Raw genomic sequence first — 16,725 nt, forward strand, 5'->3', positions numbered from 1 at the left:
GGGGCAACAGCCATGAAGGCCATTGCGTTCACATCCTACATGTGAGCTCCCAAAGGCACCTGGTGGGCCACTGCGAGTAGCAGAGAGCTGGACTAGATGGACTTTGGTCTGATCCAGCTGGCTTTTCTTATGTTCTTATGTTCTTATGTACCTTACAAGATGAATTCCACCCAGTTGATTCTGCACTTCTTGTGTAGAATGTTATATGCAGTCAGATAGGAAAGAGTGAAACTAACAAAGAGCTATGCCCTTTATACCAGCTCCATAGCTGCTGACTTTGGCCTGCTTGTTTGGTTGTGACAGTAGGAGCATTGGCAGGAGCAGAGGGGATCTTGTAGTGGTTTTGGCATTGGGCCAGATCCACTTCAGCCATGTTTGTGTACCCATCTCTCCGCTTTTGGGAGATTCCCATAAAAGAATGGAGGCCATGTAGCTGCTCGTCTACCTCAGATGCTGTAGGCTGACTCTCACTTCCAGGTGGCAAGGGAAACACATGCTGGCTCAGGCCCATGAGGATTCCCAGGTTTCCCCTGTGGTTTTCCCCAGCAGATGGGCTGGGAGGACAGTGTAATGTTGGCTAGCAGGCAAGTTGCCCAATGTAGCGGGGGGGTGGGCATGGGGTGGGGGGGTGGGTGTGCAAGAAAGAAAAAGTTGTTACACTGTGAGATTGGACCTGACCCTTCAGAAAAAGAACACAGAAAGCAGCTCAGAGTTGGCCTTGCATGCAAGTAGGCTAAACAAATAAATGTATGGAGATAGGATTTGCATCTCCAGAGTGTTTTTTGGGAAAGAACCTGTCTCAGGAGAGTTTGGAGCCTCAGAACCGTCTTTAGTGATAAAACAGGCTTGCTTGAAGAAGAAACTGAAACTGTCTTGAAACCCAGTTTCTAAGGAAAACTAGATTTGTGGTTTCTGAGAGGAACTCACACTGTGACAATCCTGATGTTGAGGGAGGGCCAAAAGGCCTCAAGCATACAAACCTGGCTGTTTGGAGAAGTAGAGAGCTGTTATCAACTGTAACCTTATAAATAAATAGGCCCAACAAGACTGTTACACCTGTAAATAGTTTCTATCCTCTTTTCTGAACTACATTATTCCTCTATCCCTGGGAATTAATAAAAGTTACTGTTCTTTTTTTTTCTGTTTGTCTTATGGTTACTCAACTTACGTTATTCAGAAGTCACTTGTGTTAAGTCTGTCATCTGCAGGGTCGGGTTATAGGCTACACTGATTGAGCTGTACATCATGCTACCTCTGCTTAAATATAATTGTTAAGACCCTGGCCTTTACAAGGGATGCCTGCCAGCTCATTCAGAATGCAATTAATAAATGCATTCATTGCCTTCATGTACTTTTTGACAAGAGGAGGAAAACATTCTGCAAGATTTCAGGTGAAATAACGAGCAATGCTTTTATATAATGCTATAGGATCTCCTTGTCAAGAGAGCTACTGTGGTGTAGTGGTTAGAGTTGGACTAAGATCTGGGAGATCCAGGTTCAGATTCCCACTCTACAATGGAAGCTTGTAGGGTAACCTTGAGCCAGTCTCTCTGATTGATTCCTCACGGGGAAATTATATCTAGATCAAACCAAGTTTGTAAAGAAACTGCACCTTTTCATCGAGGTTTCAACCTCCCCACTGCAAAAATGTAGCAATCCCCACTACCACGCAATCTCCTTTGTGAGTCTCCCCCGATTGGCTGGCGTGCTGTGTTGGGGCGGGACCTTTTTGAGGTGGGAATTTTTTCCCTGCGACTTGCTAACCTGACATTCGCTCGTTTGCAAGGATGAATGTTTAAGTGTTTAGATGCTAAGTAGGTTTTCGCTCATTTGGAAGGGTGAACGGTTAGTCGGTTAAACTGCATGTGTAGATATGTTTGCATAACTTGTGGATTGCTGATTTTCATTTTAGCCTGGAGCTTTACCATCAACCAAACAAATATCAATCTGTTATAAAATCTCAATATTTTTTAATTTCCTCTTTTCATTATGGTTTCTGTTATCACCAAATGTTTGTTTGTTTGTTTGTTTGTTTATTTATTTATTTTATTTAGATTCATATGCCTACAAGGGCTCAGAGCAACTTGTGCAACGTATTTCCCTTATTAAACACAAAGTTTTGATTTGTTTCTAGTCTTTGTTTGAAAACCATTGCAATCAGCCTTAGGTTGCAAGTTTCCTGTCTGAAAAATAATATTTTTACAGCTACTTGGCAACCACATACTAGTTAATCATTATACATTAAAATATAGTGCCCAGGAGATGAATATTTCACTGTTCTCTATAACTGCATATTATAATGAAACTACTTTTATTGGATCACTTTACAGTAATTAGCATCTGATGGCTATTTGCCTTGTAGTTTAGCCCATTGTACCTGAGAGTTATAACCACTATTCTGTCCTGTTGCAAGATTACTTCAGCCAGTTTTGACAATTTAAGCAAGTGGAGTGACTGTCAGCTGCCATAGAGACCTTGACTGTACATTTTCCAAATGCATATGTTATAATCTACTGAGATTTTAATACAAGAACAGGACTTAGATCTTTAAACGTAAGACATTCACTTTCCAATGTTAATAATTTGGCTGCTGAACAAGCAAGCATCCTAGAACATTTATCAGAGCATAAGGTTGTCAACAAATCAAGTTTAAGAATACTGGAACTATTGTGACTCCATCATTTATGCATCCTACATGGTGTAGACTAGCCCACTGTATCTGAGAGTTGTAACCACTAGTCTGGATAGATGAAAGGGTGCATTTACTTTTCTTTCCTTTTAAAAAGCAACGTATCATTGTTTATATAATCATCTCTTCTTCTCTGTAACCTTTCACCAAGAGATTTGACGTTGGCAATAGGACTGATAATGATCACCTTCCCCTGGGACTCCTCCTTGGTTTTAAGAATAGCATCTTTCTTGCTTCTAATAATGATGTCTTTGAAGAAACGTATCTTGGAGACTCAAAAGATCTCCTTAACTGCACTCCAATTTGACCCACCTTTTGGTTGAGGATGAACTGTGGTTGAAACAACAAGTTGTAAGATTCTAATATCTAATGTATTTAAATATTTTGAAGATATTGTAACATCCCTCAAACCACTTTTATCTAAAAATCCACCATTGACAGATAATCATTGCAAACAAGGAAGGACGAGGAATGTAGTGATGCTAAAGAAATAGTGGTTAAATATATATGACAGACTTGGAAACCTAGGCCCCTTCCGCACATGCAGAATAATGCACTTTCAATCCACTTTCAGCGCTCGTCACAACTGGATTTTACTGTGTGAAATAGCAAAATCCACTTGCAAACAATTGTGAAGTGGATTGAAAGTGCATTATTCTGCATGTGCGGAAGGGGCCATAGAGAAGCATATCAATTAGTCACCTTATTGCACTCAGATCACAATACAAACAGCTTTTCCAATAAAAGAAGCCAGATTATGCTATTTCCCAGTGGCAACAGTTAGACTAAGAAGTTTTAGAAAAGAAATAATCACATTTTCTCTAGAAGCATAAATATCTGAAAAGGTTTGATTTGAATACTATGGAATATGAATATAGTGGTACCTATATGGGTGCTAAAGCAGACCTGCATAACTATCATCCAGTCAGCCTACTGGATACTTCTGAAAAACTTGATGGTAATATCTTCTACACAAATTAAAAGATTGAAATATTGAAAATAATGTTATACATTCTCATCAGGCTGGTTTCAGAAAGAGGCAAAGCATCACAGATCATCGGCATGATTTGTTGATTTGGCAGCTGCCTTTGACTCTGTTGATAGAAACTGATAGTAGGCTAAATTGGTATCTACCAACATAGATAAACAGTTATTCCTCCTATTATGAGAATTGCACACCTATGCTAGAGTAAGAGTTAGCATACATGGATCAGTAACAGACCACATACCCATTTATAGGAGTGTTAAACTGTGATGAACACTGGTCCAAATACTCTTCAGTCTACATCTAAATGATATAGTATTGAAGTTATCTGGTTCTGAGTTCTGATTAAGAAAGATCAAATTAGAGCTTCCTGTTTGATTAACATTACCCAGCCGAAACTCAAAATGGGCTTTACATCGTTTTCAAACCATTCCATCAGCCTTTTTGAGATGGACTTTATACTCAAATGCCAACAGAATGCACTTCTTCATTTGTGGAGAATATGTACCAGAACACATAGGATATTGCGGGGTGGGGGTGTTCATTATATTCAGAACCTAGGGCCAAATATTTAGATAAATTGTTTAAGATAATAGCGCTTCAACAGAATCAGAAAAGTTAGTTTAGCTCATTTTCGATGGTGATCCTTTCATTACTCATAATGCATCACTTTTTGCCCTGGCTACCAAAAAGATAAGGGCCAAATATGCTGAAGGTATGAGGTAATTCAGGATTTTTTAAAAAATTCTACAGTAATGTGATATTGTAACTCTGTTTTTCAGTTATTTTATGCAATCAAGTTTTAAATGTATTCCTTTATTTTATATCCTTTTTTACTCTAAGAAATTTTGCTACTTCTACTACTAGAAAGAATTAAGAAAACAAGGCTGAGGATAAGAGCACATTTTTTCTTTTTCAGATTAAATTTTTTCCACGATGTTCCCGATTTTCGCGTTTTGGCTTGTGGTGGAGATGGAACTGTAGGTTGGATTTTGGACTGCATAGGTAACATTTCTTATAGTTTTTGTGGATCACCCTTATTGTGAGAGAACTCCTACCAGATGTTTGCAATTTGACGTTTACATATATTTGAATTTCATCTGAGAAAGCAGAACTTCCTGTATTTATGGTAGTCAAAGGTTACAATGTTATGCAGACTTACATTGAAGTGTGCATCACTGAATAAGATAGATTTATTTCTGAGTAAACATTCACAAGAGTGCTCTGAAAGGAAGGGAGGCTGCAACTTTTGAAAAGTGCGGTTGAAGTGTTGTTTAGAAAAGAACTGCATACTGAACAAAACTGTTTTGTCATTTTAATATATTGTTTGTAATGTATGTTTTATTTTAGTGCTGATCCTCTTTCATTACATTGAATTTTACTCAGTATTACAGCGTGCTCCTCATTAAAATTTTATCCATCCTAGAATGGTACTTTTTTTTTTACTATTCCTAGGAATAGACCACAGAACTCTCTCACAGCAGTACAGTTGTTTTACTCTAATAGAGTATGTGGTTTTACTGTACAATCATCTTCTGTCTCAGTTCCTGTGATACTAATGGCTAGCAGAGAAAACAGTAAGATGTGGGTTTCTTAGTGTGGTTGCCATATAAGGAAGAGTATTGAGCCTCAAAGTGTGAATCACCAAATCCATGCAGTCAACACATTTACAGATTGGGGAAGATTTTTCTATGAACCTAGGAGAACTTTCAGGTTAATAGAACAATCCAAGAAAGGAGCGCCTTGAAATATGAAAACAAGCCCAAAGTCTGTATTAGATCTCTCAACACCTGGAGATGACCAGCACTGATAGGAGGTAGGAAGCTTAATGCAAAAAGTGGCACTGTGGCCACTGACCAAGTAATGGAGAGGATCTGGGCTGAATTTTACTTCCTTTTCATTCTTCCATCAGCTAAATAGTGGTAATGAGAGGCTTAGGGGAGAAAGCGAATCCTGTGCAGCTCCCTCCTTCCCAAGTGTATGCAAGTTCTTTTGGGTCTCTCTTTTTCTTTCATTATATGAGCAGTCACATGCCTACCATTCAAAATTGACATATATGTTTCCATTGACTTCCATTGACTGTCTGTGATTTTACCAAGTAAGCTCATCTCTGGGTACTTTCCTAGTTTTCATATCCTGAATATTAAAAATTGGATCCAGGAAGTAGAAATTGTTCCATTGTGTGCAACTGGGTACTCCATTCCAAGGACAATAACAGAAAACTGAAAGATTTTCTTTTTCTCTAGTAGTCCTGAAAGCGTCAAAGATCTAGAGCACAGGTGTCAAACTCGCGCTCCTCCAGATGTTATGGACTACAGTTCCCATCACCCCCTGCCAGCATGATACTGGCAGGGAATAATGGGAACTGTAGTCCATAACATCTGGAGGGGCGCAAGTTTGACACCTGTGCTCTAGAGCAGGGGTCAGCAACCCGCAGCTCGTGAGCCGCAAGCGGCTCCTTCCTGCTTGTAGTGTGGCTCCCGGCGAGGCTGCCCCTTCCTGGGACCCTTTGGCTCATGAGGCTTGTCTTGGTGCTGATCAGGTCTGCCTTCTTGGCTTCACCCCTCCTCTCATCTCCTCTGTGCCAAAGAACGCTTGTCGGGGGGTGAAACCGGAAGGTTCCGCCCCGGACTTAGTGGCCCAGCCACGCTGCCCTGCGAGGAAACACTGGGTGAAGCACGCTCCCCTGCCCCAACTGTGGTAGGAGCAGACCAGCTGGACCGGAGGCGGGGTGAGCAGGCGATTGCACCGCAGCGGGTCAGCTCCCCGGCCCTGACGGTTGCAGGAGCAGACCAGCTGGGCCAGGGGCAGGGCAAGCGGGCGATTGCGCCGCAGCCGGCTGGCCGTGGCACCAGCACAAGGCCAGGGGGCTGGGACGAGGGAGCCCCAGAGGCCTTGGGGAAGCTATTTGAGGCGGGGTGGAGCAGACGTGCGGGGGTCCGGGGAGAGGGAAGGAGCCAGAACCTGTGGAGGTTGCGAGGAACTGTAAGGGAGGCAGAAGAGGAGAAGAGAGAGGGAAAGGTAGCCGTGAAAGAGACAGAGAAAGCGGCTGAAAGGGGCACAGAGGAAGACAGAGGAGAGTCACACAGGGAAGGGAGCTGAAAAAGCGGCTGAAGGGTGGAAGGCAGAGACAGAGCAAAAGACAGGAGAGTCAAGCAGGGAAGGAAGTGGAGAAAGTGGCTGAGAGGGGGAAGGCAGAGCAGAAGGCTGGAGAGGGCGAAGACATGAGGGAGCTGCGGGCTGATAGTGGGAGGCAGTCACCAGCAACCTGTGGCTGAAGTCGCATATTTATTTCATATTTATAAAATATATTTATTTTGCATGCACTCAGCGCACAAAAACCATGGGGAGGGTGGATTTCATAAGCAACACCCTATAATTGGCTAAAAAACAATGGATAAAGTGTTATCTTCATTTTAAATGTCAAAAAGTATTTGCGGCTCCGTGTGTTTTCTTTTCCGTGGAAAACAGGTCTTTGGCTGTTGAAGGTTGCTGACCCCTGATCTGGAGTGTCTTGACAGCTCATCCACTGGAAGGTGATGCTGAAAAATACTGAAAATAATAAGTAATGGAAACATGTATTGCAACAATAAAAATTGGTAACTCAGTCAATTGCTAAGAGGCTTCATTTAAGCGGGGCCAATGACTGAGTTAAAATGTTATCTAAACACTGACATTGGACTCTGTGTATATTTATCCACTCATTGATGATGTATTTTTAAATTCGTACCTTGTCTCATCTGTTTTATCTTTTAGCTGTGTCTATTTTTTTCCCCTTTACAGAGAAAGCAAATGTGATCAAGCATCCACCAGTTGCCATTCTGCCCCTTGGAACTGGGAATGATTTAGCCAGGTGTTTGAGATGGGGAGGAGGTAAATGGAAGTTAAAATATTTTATATTTTAAAAACCTATTTTGTTAACAAGAAAAACAGTTTATTTTGCGAAAAATGTGTTTACTATGGTTTAAATTTTCGATGTATGGAATAAGATTTCAGTAGTTAGAGTGTAGACTGAGACCTAGGAGACCTACATTCAAATCCCTTAGCCACAAAAGTCCCTGGATGACCTTGGGTCACCTACTCTGTCAGCGTAACCTACTTCATAGGGTTGCTTGTTCTGAGAAGAAAGGGAGGGGGGAAGCATGTATGCTGCCCTGAGTTGCTTGGAGGGAGGATAGGGCAAAAATGTATGAAATTTCCTATGCAATCTGAATCTTCAATGTGCTGCTTATAATACCTGGCTCAGGAGACAGAAATTAGAGGCACTTTTTGCTTTCAGTAGTGCAGCCCTTTTAGGTCAATTCTGCATGGTCCAAATATCCTGGGTTGAGCAAGGGAAATATCCTGGTTTGGCCAAGAAGTTCACATGGTTCCCGATCCTAAAGCGGGTTTGTCCCATGATGTTTCCCTCACCCCAGGTTTTTCAAAAGCTGCTAAAATGGCAGTATTTTTCCAAAATCCTGTGTTGAATCCCCTTTCGTGAGAATGCCATGGGAGCAAAACCAATTTATTTTTCCTGCCCCACCACCTGACCTTACATGTTATCAGTTTCATTTCTGCTGAGTTGCAGCCTGCCCTTCCCAAAACGTTCCCCAAGCAAGTTTTTGCCCTTTGACTGTTCTTCCAGAAGCCAGGGAAGTGAGCCCATGTGGGAAAGAGATCTGGGAGTCTTAGAAGACCATAATGTTGAAGCAGCGGCTTACTCGCGAGTAGGTCACCTTGCAGGATGCAATGCAAACAAGAACCGAAAGACACACAGTCACCAGTGCAGTTCTGTTTATTGCTAACTACTGTCAAAGTGCTCCGCCAGACCACAGGTGTTTCCAGGCACGCTTTACCCTGTAGTCTGTGCCAACTATATACAATTGAGGTGCCAATCAGGTGCCCATGTCTTATCTGACTTTGCACACGGTACACAGTTGTGCACACAGCCCTAATTATGCACACGGCACCTGCTGGAAGGAGGGTCCACCTGTCATCTAGATTTTGTCCATCTAAACACATGTTCTGACACATAAACTAGATATGAGTCAGCAGTGTGATGCGGTGGCCAAGAAAGCCAATGCGATTCTGGGTTGTATCAATATGAGCATAGTGTCAAGATCGAGGGATGTAATTGTACTTCTCTATTCTGCATTGGTTAGACCTCACCTGGAATATTGTGTACAGTTCTGGGCACCATAATTCACAAAGAATATTGACAAGTTGGAACGGTCCAGAGGACGGCAACCAAAATGGTAAAGGGTCTGGGGTCGATGCCCTACGAAGAGAGGCTTCGGGAGCTGGGGATGTTTAGTCTGGAGAAGCATAAGTTAAGGGGTGACATGATAACCATGTTTAAATATTTGAAGGAATGTCATGTCGAAGAGGGAGTTAGCTTGTTGCACTAGAACACGGAGTAATGGATTCAAGGTGAAGGAAAAGAGATTCCACCTAAACTTTAGGAAGAACTTCCTGATCGTCAGGGCTGTTCGACAGTGGAATTCACTGCCTCAGAGAGTGGATGAGTCTCCTTCTTTGGAGGTTTTTAAACAAAGGCTGGATCAGCATATGTCGGGAGTGCTTTGATTATGTGTTCCTGCATTGCAAGGGGTTGGATTTGATGGCCCTTGTGGTTTCTTCCAACTCTATGATTCCATCTTTCTATGAAAGCATGAACACTCACCCCGTTCCTGCTCACTCTCCCCAAGTGTTACTCGCTAGCCAAGCCACAGTCCAGACAGCCCAACCCCACAGCTCCGGGCTCACATTCCAAACAGGGTCCTGGGGGGAGGGGCAGGGAAGCACCTGCCTGGCAGGATACTCTCCCCTGTGACAGCCCCAAAGACCAGTCAAATGTTATTTAGTATATTGGGGTGTGTGTGTGAATGTCTCATGCTGTACTTTCTTGTACAATTTAAATGTGGATGGGACATAGTTGAAAGTTTTTACTTTGTATAGCACAATGTGCTTGCCATGTTCCTCACTGAACCAGCTCCTTACCAAATGTTCGAGCATGCATGGCTGCATCTGCACTGTAAAAACAAAAAAGCCAGTCTCATGCGAAAGAAATCGAAGTATTTCCTCCTGGTCTTAACTCGATTCCTTAATGGAAACGGGCACCCATGTGAAGGGAGAAAACAGAATAAAATAGACCCGATTATTAAAATACCAGATGTAACCCGGTATTATTATGTTGTGCAGAATCGACTTTAGCCCTCCATAGAAGAGCTCTGCAAGCTGAAGAACATTGCAATGTTCTACCAGGGTGGATAAGAAATGGAACAGGCATTGTCTATTGTCTAATAGGAGTTTTGAGGGAGTCCTTTTCCCAAATGTGAGGTCCAGTTTTGGCTTCAATGATGCAACTTCATTGAATCAGAGTACAGGCATCAACATTCTTATTGTCATGAGCCAGTCCCTGGGAGACGAGGAATCCGATGTGAAGCCTGAAGGCACTGTGACCCAGGGTCTGCAGGCAACAGAGCCCGCCCCAAGTTCTGTCCTGCCAGCTGCAAGCTTTTCCCTGCCATCTGAGGCAGAGCCTGTAACAGACCCGAAGCCGTGAGGCTGAGAGAGCCATCAGTTACCTCAGATGAGCTGAGTAATGAGCCAGCTGCATGAAGAAGCAAAGACAAAGGCAACAGCTAAGTGCTAAAAGGAGAAGCACCTGCATTGCTTCTTGCTATGGCAGAAGGCTCTGTCAGCTGGAGGCATCTGCTTCAGAGGACTGAGTGACCACAGGATCCTGGCCACATTAGCAGAGGTGTTACTTTACATTACTTGAGTCCTGTCTTGGATGTAACTCAGCCTGGGTGCAATGAGTGTACTTCCTGGTAAGCTCCATGTATTGGTTTTCCTCTGAACTCCAGCTCTTAGCCTGCCTGCCTGACTTTGTGCTGGTGCCTTGATTTTGGATTGTTTGACTACACCTTTGCTTGCTGCCTGTCTTGCCTCTGAACTGTTTGACCTTAAGAACATAAGAACATAAGAACAAGCCAGCTGGATCAGACCAAAGTCCATCTAGTCCAGCTCTCTGCTATTCGCAGTGGCCCACCAGGTGCCTTTGGGAGCTCACATGTAGGATGTGAACGCAATGGCCTTCTGCGGCTGTTGCTCCCGATCACCTGGTCTGTTAAGGCATTTGCAATCTCAGATCAAAGAGGATCAAGATTGGTAGCCATAAATCGACTTCTCCTCCATAAATCTGTCCAAGCCCCTTTTAAAGCTATAAAGGTTAGTGGCCATCACCACCTCCTGTGGCAGCATATTCCAAACACCAATCACACGTTGCGTGAAGAAGTGTTTCCTTTTATTAGTCCTAATTCTTCCCCCCAGCATTTTCAATGAATGTCCCCTGGTTCTAGTATTGTGAGAAAGAGAGAAAAATGTCTCTCTGTCAACATTTTCTACCCCATGCATAATTTTGTAGACTTCAATCATAAGACCTTGCCCTAACACCTGCCCTAGCAGCACACTTTATGCTGTGGCAAGATCATGATGCCTGCTAAAAGTAAGGACTCCCGGGCGTTTAATGCAGGTAGTACACAATAACTGATATTTCATTTATTTTAAATTACATTTTAGTCAATTATTCAGTAATAACAAGAAGCATTAGTTGTTTTTTTATTGCCCAATGATATGATTATGTTAATGTTTGGGAATGTTAGAAGCCAGTCTGAAATCCTGCTTGGCTGAGATCTCGGATGGGCATTTTAGTTGTTCTTTCCTTCTTCTCTCATCCTGCAGTAGAGTTCAAATAATCAGTCTTGTGGTGCTGTCTACCAGAATCCATGTAGGTAAAGGACAAATAAGAAGAGTGTACCTATAACATCAAGCTTCCATTCTTGTTTCATTTGTATTATGTCTGGAAAGCACGAAGAAGATATTTTTTGTATCCAGTACTTGCTTTGATTAAAAATGACACTGGCAGCTTGCACAAAATCCCAACCAAAAATGTAGGAAAGAAGCAAAACCCCTGCTGATTATGTAAGTTGTGAGAATTTATCATTCCAGAACAGTCTTTAAATGGACTGGTTGTCTGGTTGTCTAATTTTCAGTCTATGGAAGACAGCAATTCATAGAGACCTGGCACAAGACCCTATTGAGTAAACTTTGATATCATGCAGCCCTTCCTTTTAAAAATATTTCTTCTGCTCATTTCTGATTAGTCAGAGAGCACTAGTTGCATTCTTAAACCTATGGTGATGTTAAACTTGGAGGTAGTAGGAGATTCTTCATTTTTTGCTTTGGTCTTAACTATACTTTGCAACTCTTTCTTCTTTGGAGCCCTTTCCTCTATTGGAGCCCTTTATATTAGTTTTGAAATACCTCTGAGATCCATTACATTCTGTGTGATTCTATGCTTCTAGCTCCGCTTTTGTACATTTTTTACTTCTGTTTGCAGAGGTGTATAATTTCTGTTTTAACTGTGATATATCCATAGCTTGATCTTTCACTTTCTGCTCGTCTTCAGATAAAACACAAAGAGCCCAATAGCTGTCATAAGAATTTTATTCTTCCAATCTGGAATATAGAAAAAAAAATATTGCTCAGTATACTTCATAAGGTTTCTGACTGGTATACTCCTTCTTTATGGATCTGTATGCTTCTTCCCTCTAATTATCTGGAATATTCTGCAGAATGGAAGAAAGTCGGGACACTTAACAATGGAAAATTACTCCATGGTAATTCATTTTGTCAGAGTCCCTCTTCTCCCTGCAACCTTCATTATTCCTTTCTTTATGCACCGCACATGGTGAATAGTGCTTAACCAATGTACAAGCAAAAACCTGGAATCAGGAGAAAACAAAGCAAAACAAAATGAAAATGTTCAAGTTCTCTACCTTTCATTATTCTTGACCTCCTTTTCCCTGGTAGCTTGTCCCACAACACTGATGTTTTTTCTAAAACTTTTCCGTAGGATTGGAATGCAAGGGATGACAACAAATTTAGTTGCTGGTGAGTAATTTTCTTTCTCAGTGAGGCCAACTCCTAACTTCATTTATGGATAATGAAACAACCTTTATCATTTTATAGAATCACTATTAAACTCATTGCCTGGCACTATTAATTGTAGGTTGTCGTAGAAGGATAAGATTTTAGTTTCTTTGTATGCAGAATCATCTCTTTTCCCCTCCTACCCCTCACTGGAGAAGATTGCAAGTACCCATGTGTTAATACATAGACAGAAAGAGCAACCACGAATCACCATGGCCAGCCATTGCCGGCCAGGAAGGGCATAGCTAAGAGGTCTTGTTGCCCCTTTCCTTAGTAGGGCAGAAGGCAGGGGGAGCCATGCCCATTGTGGGCAAATAGCATCATCAGGAGGGGCAGCCGGGAGCCTTTATAAGGCTTTGCCCGGCCCCTCTTGCTGAGCAGAGCAATGAGTTTCCCACCCACCTCTCCCCTTAGGTCAATGTTAATTCATGTGTTTGCTGTCATTGCCAATCCGGCTGTTGGCGCATGGGAACTGATATGATGGTGAGGGGTGTTACCCCTCTTTGGCGGAACCTCCTTAAGAGGTTTGGGGTGGAGCAAGCCATGGGTCAGGATGTCCAGCTGGGGGCTACTGAGGCTTGCGCCCCTTAGTGGTAAATTGGATCTTCAGACAGGGGCATGTTGCCCGTCTGAGTTCCACTACCACTGTGCTGTGCAAAACGGATCCCCAGACAGTGACTTGCCACCTGACTGGGTTCCACGGTTGCTGTGCAAGGTAAACGATTTCCTCCAACAGGCAGGTTGGAGGAACATTTCACTGGGGGACAGCGCTCGGGCTGCCCAGTGTACAGATCAGATCCCATCCTGCACCTCACACTTCTTTGCATCCTTTGTCAATAAAACAGTTTGGCTATGGCCAAAATCTTACCTCACGGACAAGAGTGTTGTGTCGTTATTTTGGTTGGGGACTCTAGCAGGACCAGTCCCACCCTCGGGTGGCAAAGAAAAATCATGCAATACCTTTTGGAAGAACCAACCAAAATATCACAAAATAAAACCATTAAAGACACTTACTGTCCTTAGCTAAGGTTCTTCATATTTTTCTGTTGAGAATGGGAAAATGCAAATTAATTTGCACTTCCATCATGATCACAAATTTTGGCAATGCTTTCCAATTATTCCTTTAAAAGCCAGCTAGCATCAAGGTGGCTTACAATCTCCTTTCCCTTCCTCTCCCCACAACAGACACCTTGTGAGGTAGGTGAGGTTGAGAGAGTTCTGAAGAACTGTGACTAGCCCAAGATCATCCAGCAGGAATGTAGGAGTGCAGAAACACATCTGGTTCACCAGATAAGCCTCCGCCACTCAGGTGGAGGAATGGGGAATCAAACCTGGTTCTCCATATTAGAATCCACCTGCAGCAGTGGCATAGTGGTTAAAAGCAGGTGTACTCTAATCTGGAGGAACCGGGTTTGATTCCTGACTCCGCTGCTTGAGCTGTGGGGACTTATCTGGGCTAGTCACAGTTCTTCTGAGCTCTTTCAGCCCCACCTACCTCACAAGGTGTGAGCGGGGAAGGGAAAGGAGTTTGTAAGCCACTTTGAGTCTCCTTACAGGAGAGAAAGGAGGGCTATAAATCCAACTCTTCTTCTTGTTAACCACTACACCGTGCTGGATTGTGTTTGTGGACTACCCCTCTCCCATGTTGAAAGTTCTGCATAAATTGATCTAGGACAACCCATGGTGAGGTCTGGCACTTGTTCTGAGTGGTGAAATAACATTGTGCAACCATACACATACTTAGCCACAGCCCTCATCTGACAGATCATTTCATTTATCTGTCTGTGTCAGAGTACAGGTTTCATATGAAACTTACAGTGCCATCCTGTGGAGAATTATACACTCCTAAATCCACTGATGTCAATGGACATATAACATTGTAACTCTGTTTAGGATTGCAGTGTTAGTCTACTAGCAGTTAGTGTCCCACCCATTAATATGACCAAAGAGAGCAAGCTTGTTCAGTTTCCAGTTCGTGTTCTGTTGCATTTCCCATGAATGAAATATGATGTTGGTTTCCTTTAAACAACAAAATCCCAAATCCTCCTTTTGGGGGCAGGGGGTGCTGATCAGAAATGTCCAGGTAATTCTGATGCTAGTGTGGTGGCTGCTAAAAATAAACTATGGGTATATTGCAGAGGAGTAGATAAAAATCACAGGCCAGACTCTATTTTGAAAAGATGATCCAGAAACTAGCAACATGACCTTGAATAATTGCAATTTTAGTCTCTTATCATGAAAGCTATTATCCAGTGGAAAGAACATGGAACAGAGATGCTGTGGATCTGTTCACCTTTACACTCCATCCTTTATGTGCTTTTGAGGGCTTGAACATATCAAGCCCGATTCTGTTTTTCTTTGACAGCAGACCTCTTCCTATACCAGATCAAAACTGCTTCTTAGTTTCAGTGGTAGTTTGGCAGCTGTTATTGCAAGGTGGGAAAGGAAGGCTTTTTAAAAAATCTAAGTCTGTCGCTCTCTTTCGAGCATACAGAAGTAATTGTGCTGTTCTTCTATATATATAAAAAGCTAGCAGTGTTTTTGTTGATGATAGTATAACTCAGTAACTGCTGGGCCAATTCCTCTGAAAATTCCCAGCCACTATAGTCAGCCAGGTGAGAGTGTTTTTAGATGTTCACATACCTGAAATTTCACACCTGGCCCAGGTAAAACACCTTTTTCCTGGTGCTCCATGGTGAAGGACATGCAGCTGCCTGTGTGTAACTGTCACCCTTAGAATGTTCGTGCTGCTTAGAATGTTCACTCAGATGGCCAGATATGAGCAGTGGAAACAGTACATAGGCAGTAACTCGAGTGGAAGTGAAACACATGCACACACATACATACGAGGGAGAGGGAAGGGAGGGAGAGGGAGGGGTGGCATGCAAGGGAAGAGAGGGAGGGAGAGGAAAGGGACGGAGGGGGAGGCATGCAAGGGAAGAGAAGTGAGCGAGGGGAGAGAGTGAGGGGTGGCATGCAAGGGAGGAAAGGGAGGGAGCCCAGCATCTTGTTATGACCCACCCACCCTAGCAGAGGAAAAGGGAAGGGAGGGAGGGGGAGGGGTGGCATGCAAGGGAAGAGAAGGGAGGGAGGGAAGAGAGTGAGGGGTGGCATGCAAGGGACGGGAGGGAGGTGCCAGGCACCCTAGATTCCCTAAATACTGTGGTTACAGTTAAGAAAACCAGGCACGCATGACTCAGGAGTAAGCTTGGTACAGCAATACTTTGAATGGCTGCGTCGCGCCCCTCAGAGGGTTTCCTCAGAAGCGACACCCATTGCCACCAACCAAACTTACTACCAGGTAAAGGATCATTACCAGCCAGCCTAGATGTGTGGGAGGGGTGCCTTTCCATCCCCCCCCCCCCAGGAATGCGGGCACACACATCAATGACATCGCACAGTATCAGGCTGCGTGTTTGCATGAGCACGTACTGCTGGCCTCTGCAATTGATTTGCTGCTACTGTTCCTTTCCCATTTCACCACAATAAGCCACAGCAATGCGTGGCCGGGCCCTGCTAGTTAGCTTATATTTCACTCTTGTTTTTCCTTTCACTTTTTTTCCTGCCTGTAAAATAGGAGTAACATAAGCATGCATCAGGTAGTTGTTATAAGTAGGGATGTTCACCTTGAAAAAATAGTATTTTTTTTCAGATCCAGATATCAGGGAGCTGATTCCTGGTTTTCTGGGTTCCCAAAATTGGTTTGATATTCAGATCTGGGTTTGGGTGGGGAAAGGATTCTAATATTATTCAGTTCAGTTATTCCCTATGGGGACTATTTCTGGGTGACTGGAAGAGTTGGTTTTTTTAAACTGATGGCAGTAAAGTTGCTGGAGAGTTTCTGGGCCTGTCACCATCACCTAAATCAACACTGAGTTTCAAGCTAATTGGATTAAGAGGCACAAGATGCCCCCAGATAACCTGTATTGTTTCTCATGGGAGGAAAATACCAAGTCTTCTCCAGGGCAAACAGTAACAAAACACTCAAGTACAAGCAAAGCAACCATTGGCCCCAAACCTGCCAATGCAAGGAGAACCAGCAAGCTCAAAGAACCAGTGCAGAACTGTAGAA

The 16,725-nt window shown here is 43.1% G+C and overlaps 1 protein-coding gene across 1 annotated transcript in view; it reads left to right on the plus strand.

The window, feature by feature from the left end:
* Nucleotides 1–16,725, plus strand: part of DGKB (diacylglycerol kinase beta) — a 234,611-nt gene that overhangs the window by 118,011 nt on the left and 99,875 nt on the right. Inside the window, exons 16-17 of the mRNA XM_048510484.1 lie at nucleotides 4,594–4,679; nucleotides 7,458–7,547. Of these exons, the coding sequence (XP_048366441.1) occupies nucleotides 4,594–4,679; nucleotides 7,458–7,547 (176 nt within the window). The remainder of the gene's footprint in view (nucleotides 1–4,593; nucleotides 4,680–7,457; nucleotides 7,548–16,725) is intronic.

Source organism: Sphaerodactylus townsendi, linkage group LG11 (assembly GCF_021028975.2).
Source record: "Sphaerodactylus townsendi isolate TG3544 linkage group LG11, MPM_Stown_v2.3, whole genome shotgun sequence".
Classification (NCBI taxonomy): Eukaryota; Metazoa; Chordata; class Lepidosauria; order Squamata; family Sphaerodactylidae; genus Sphaerodactylus; species Sphaerodactylus townsendi.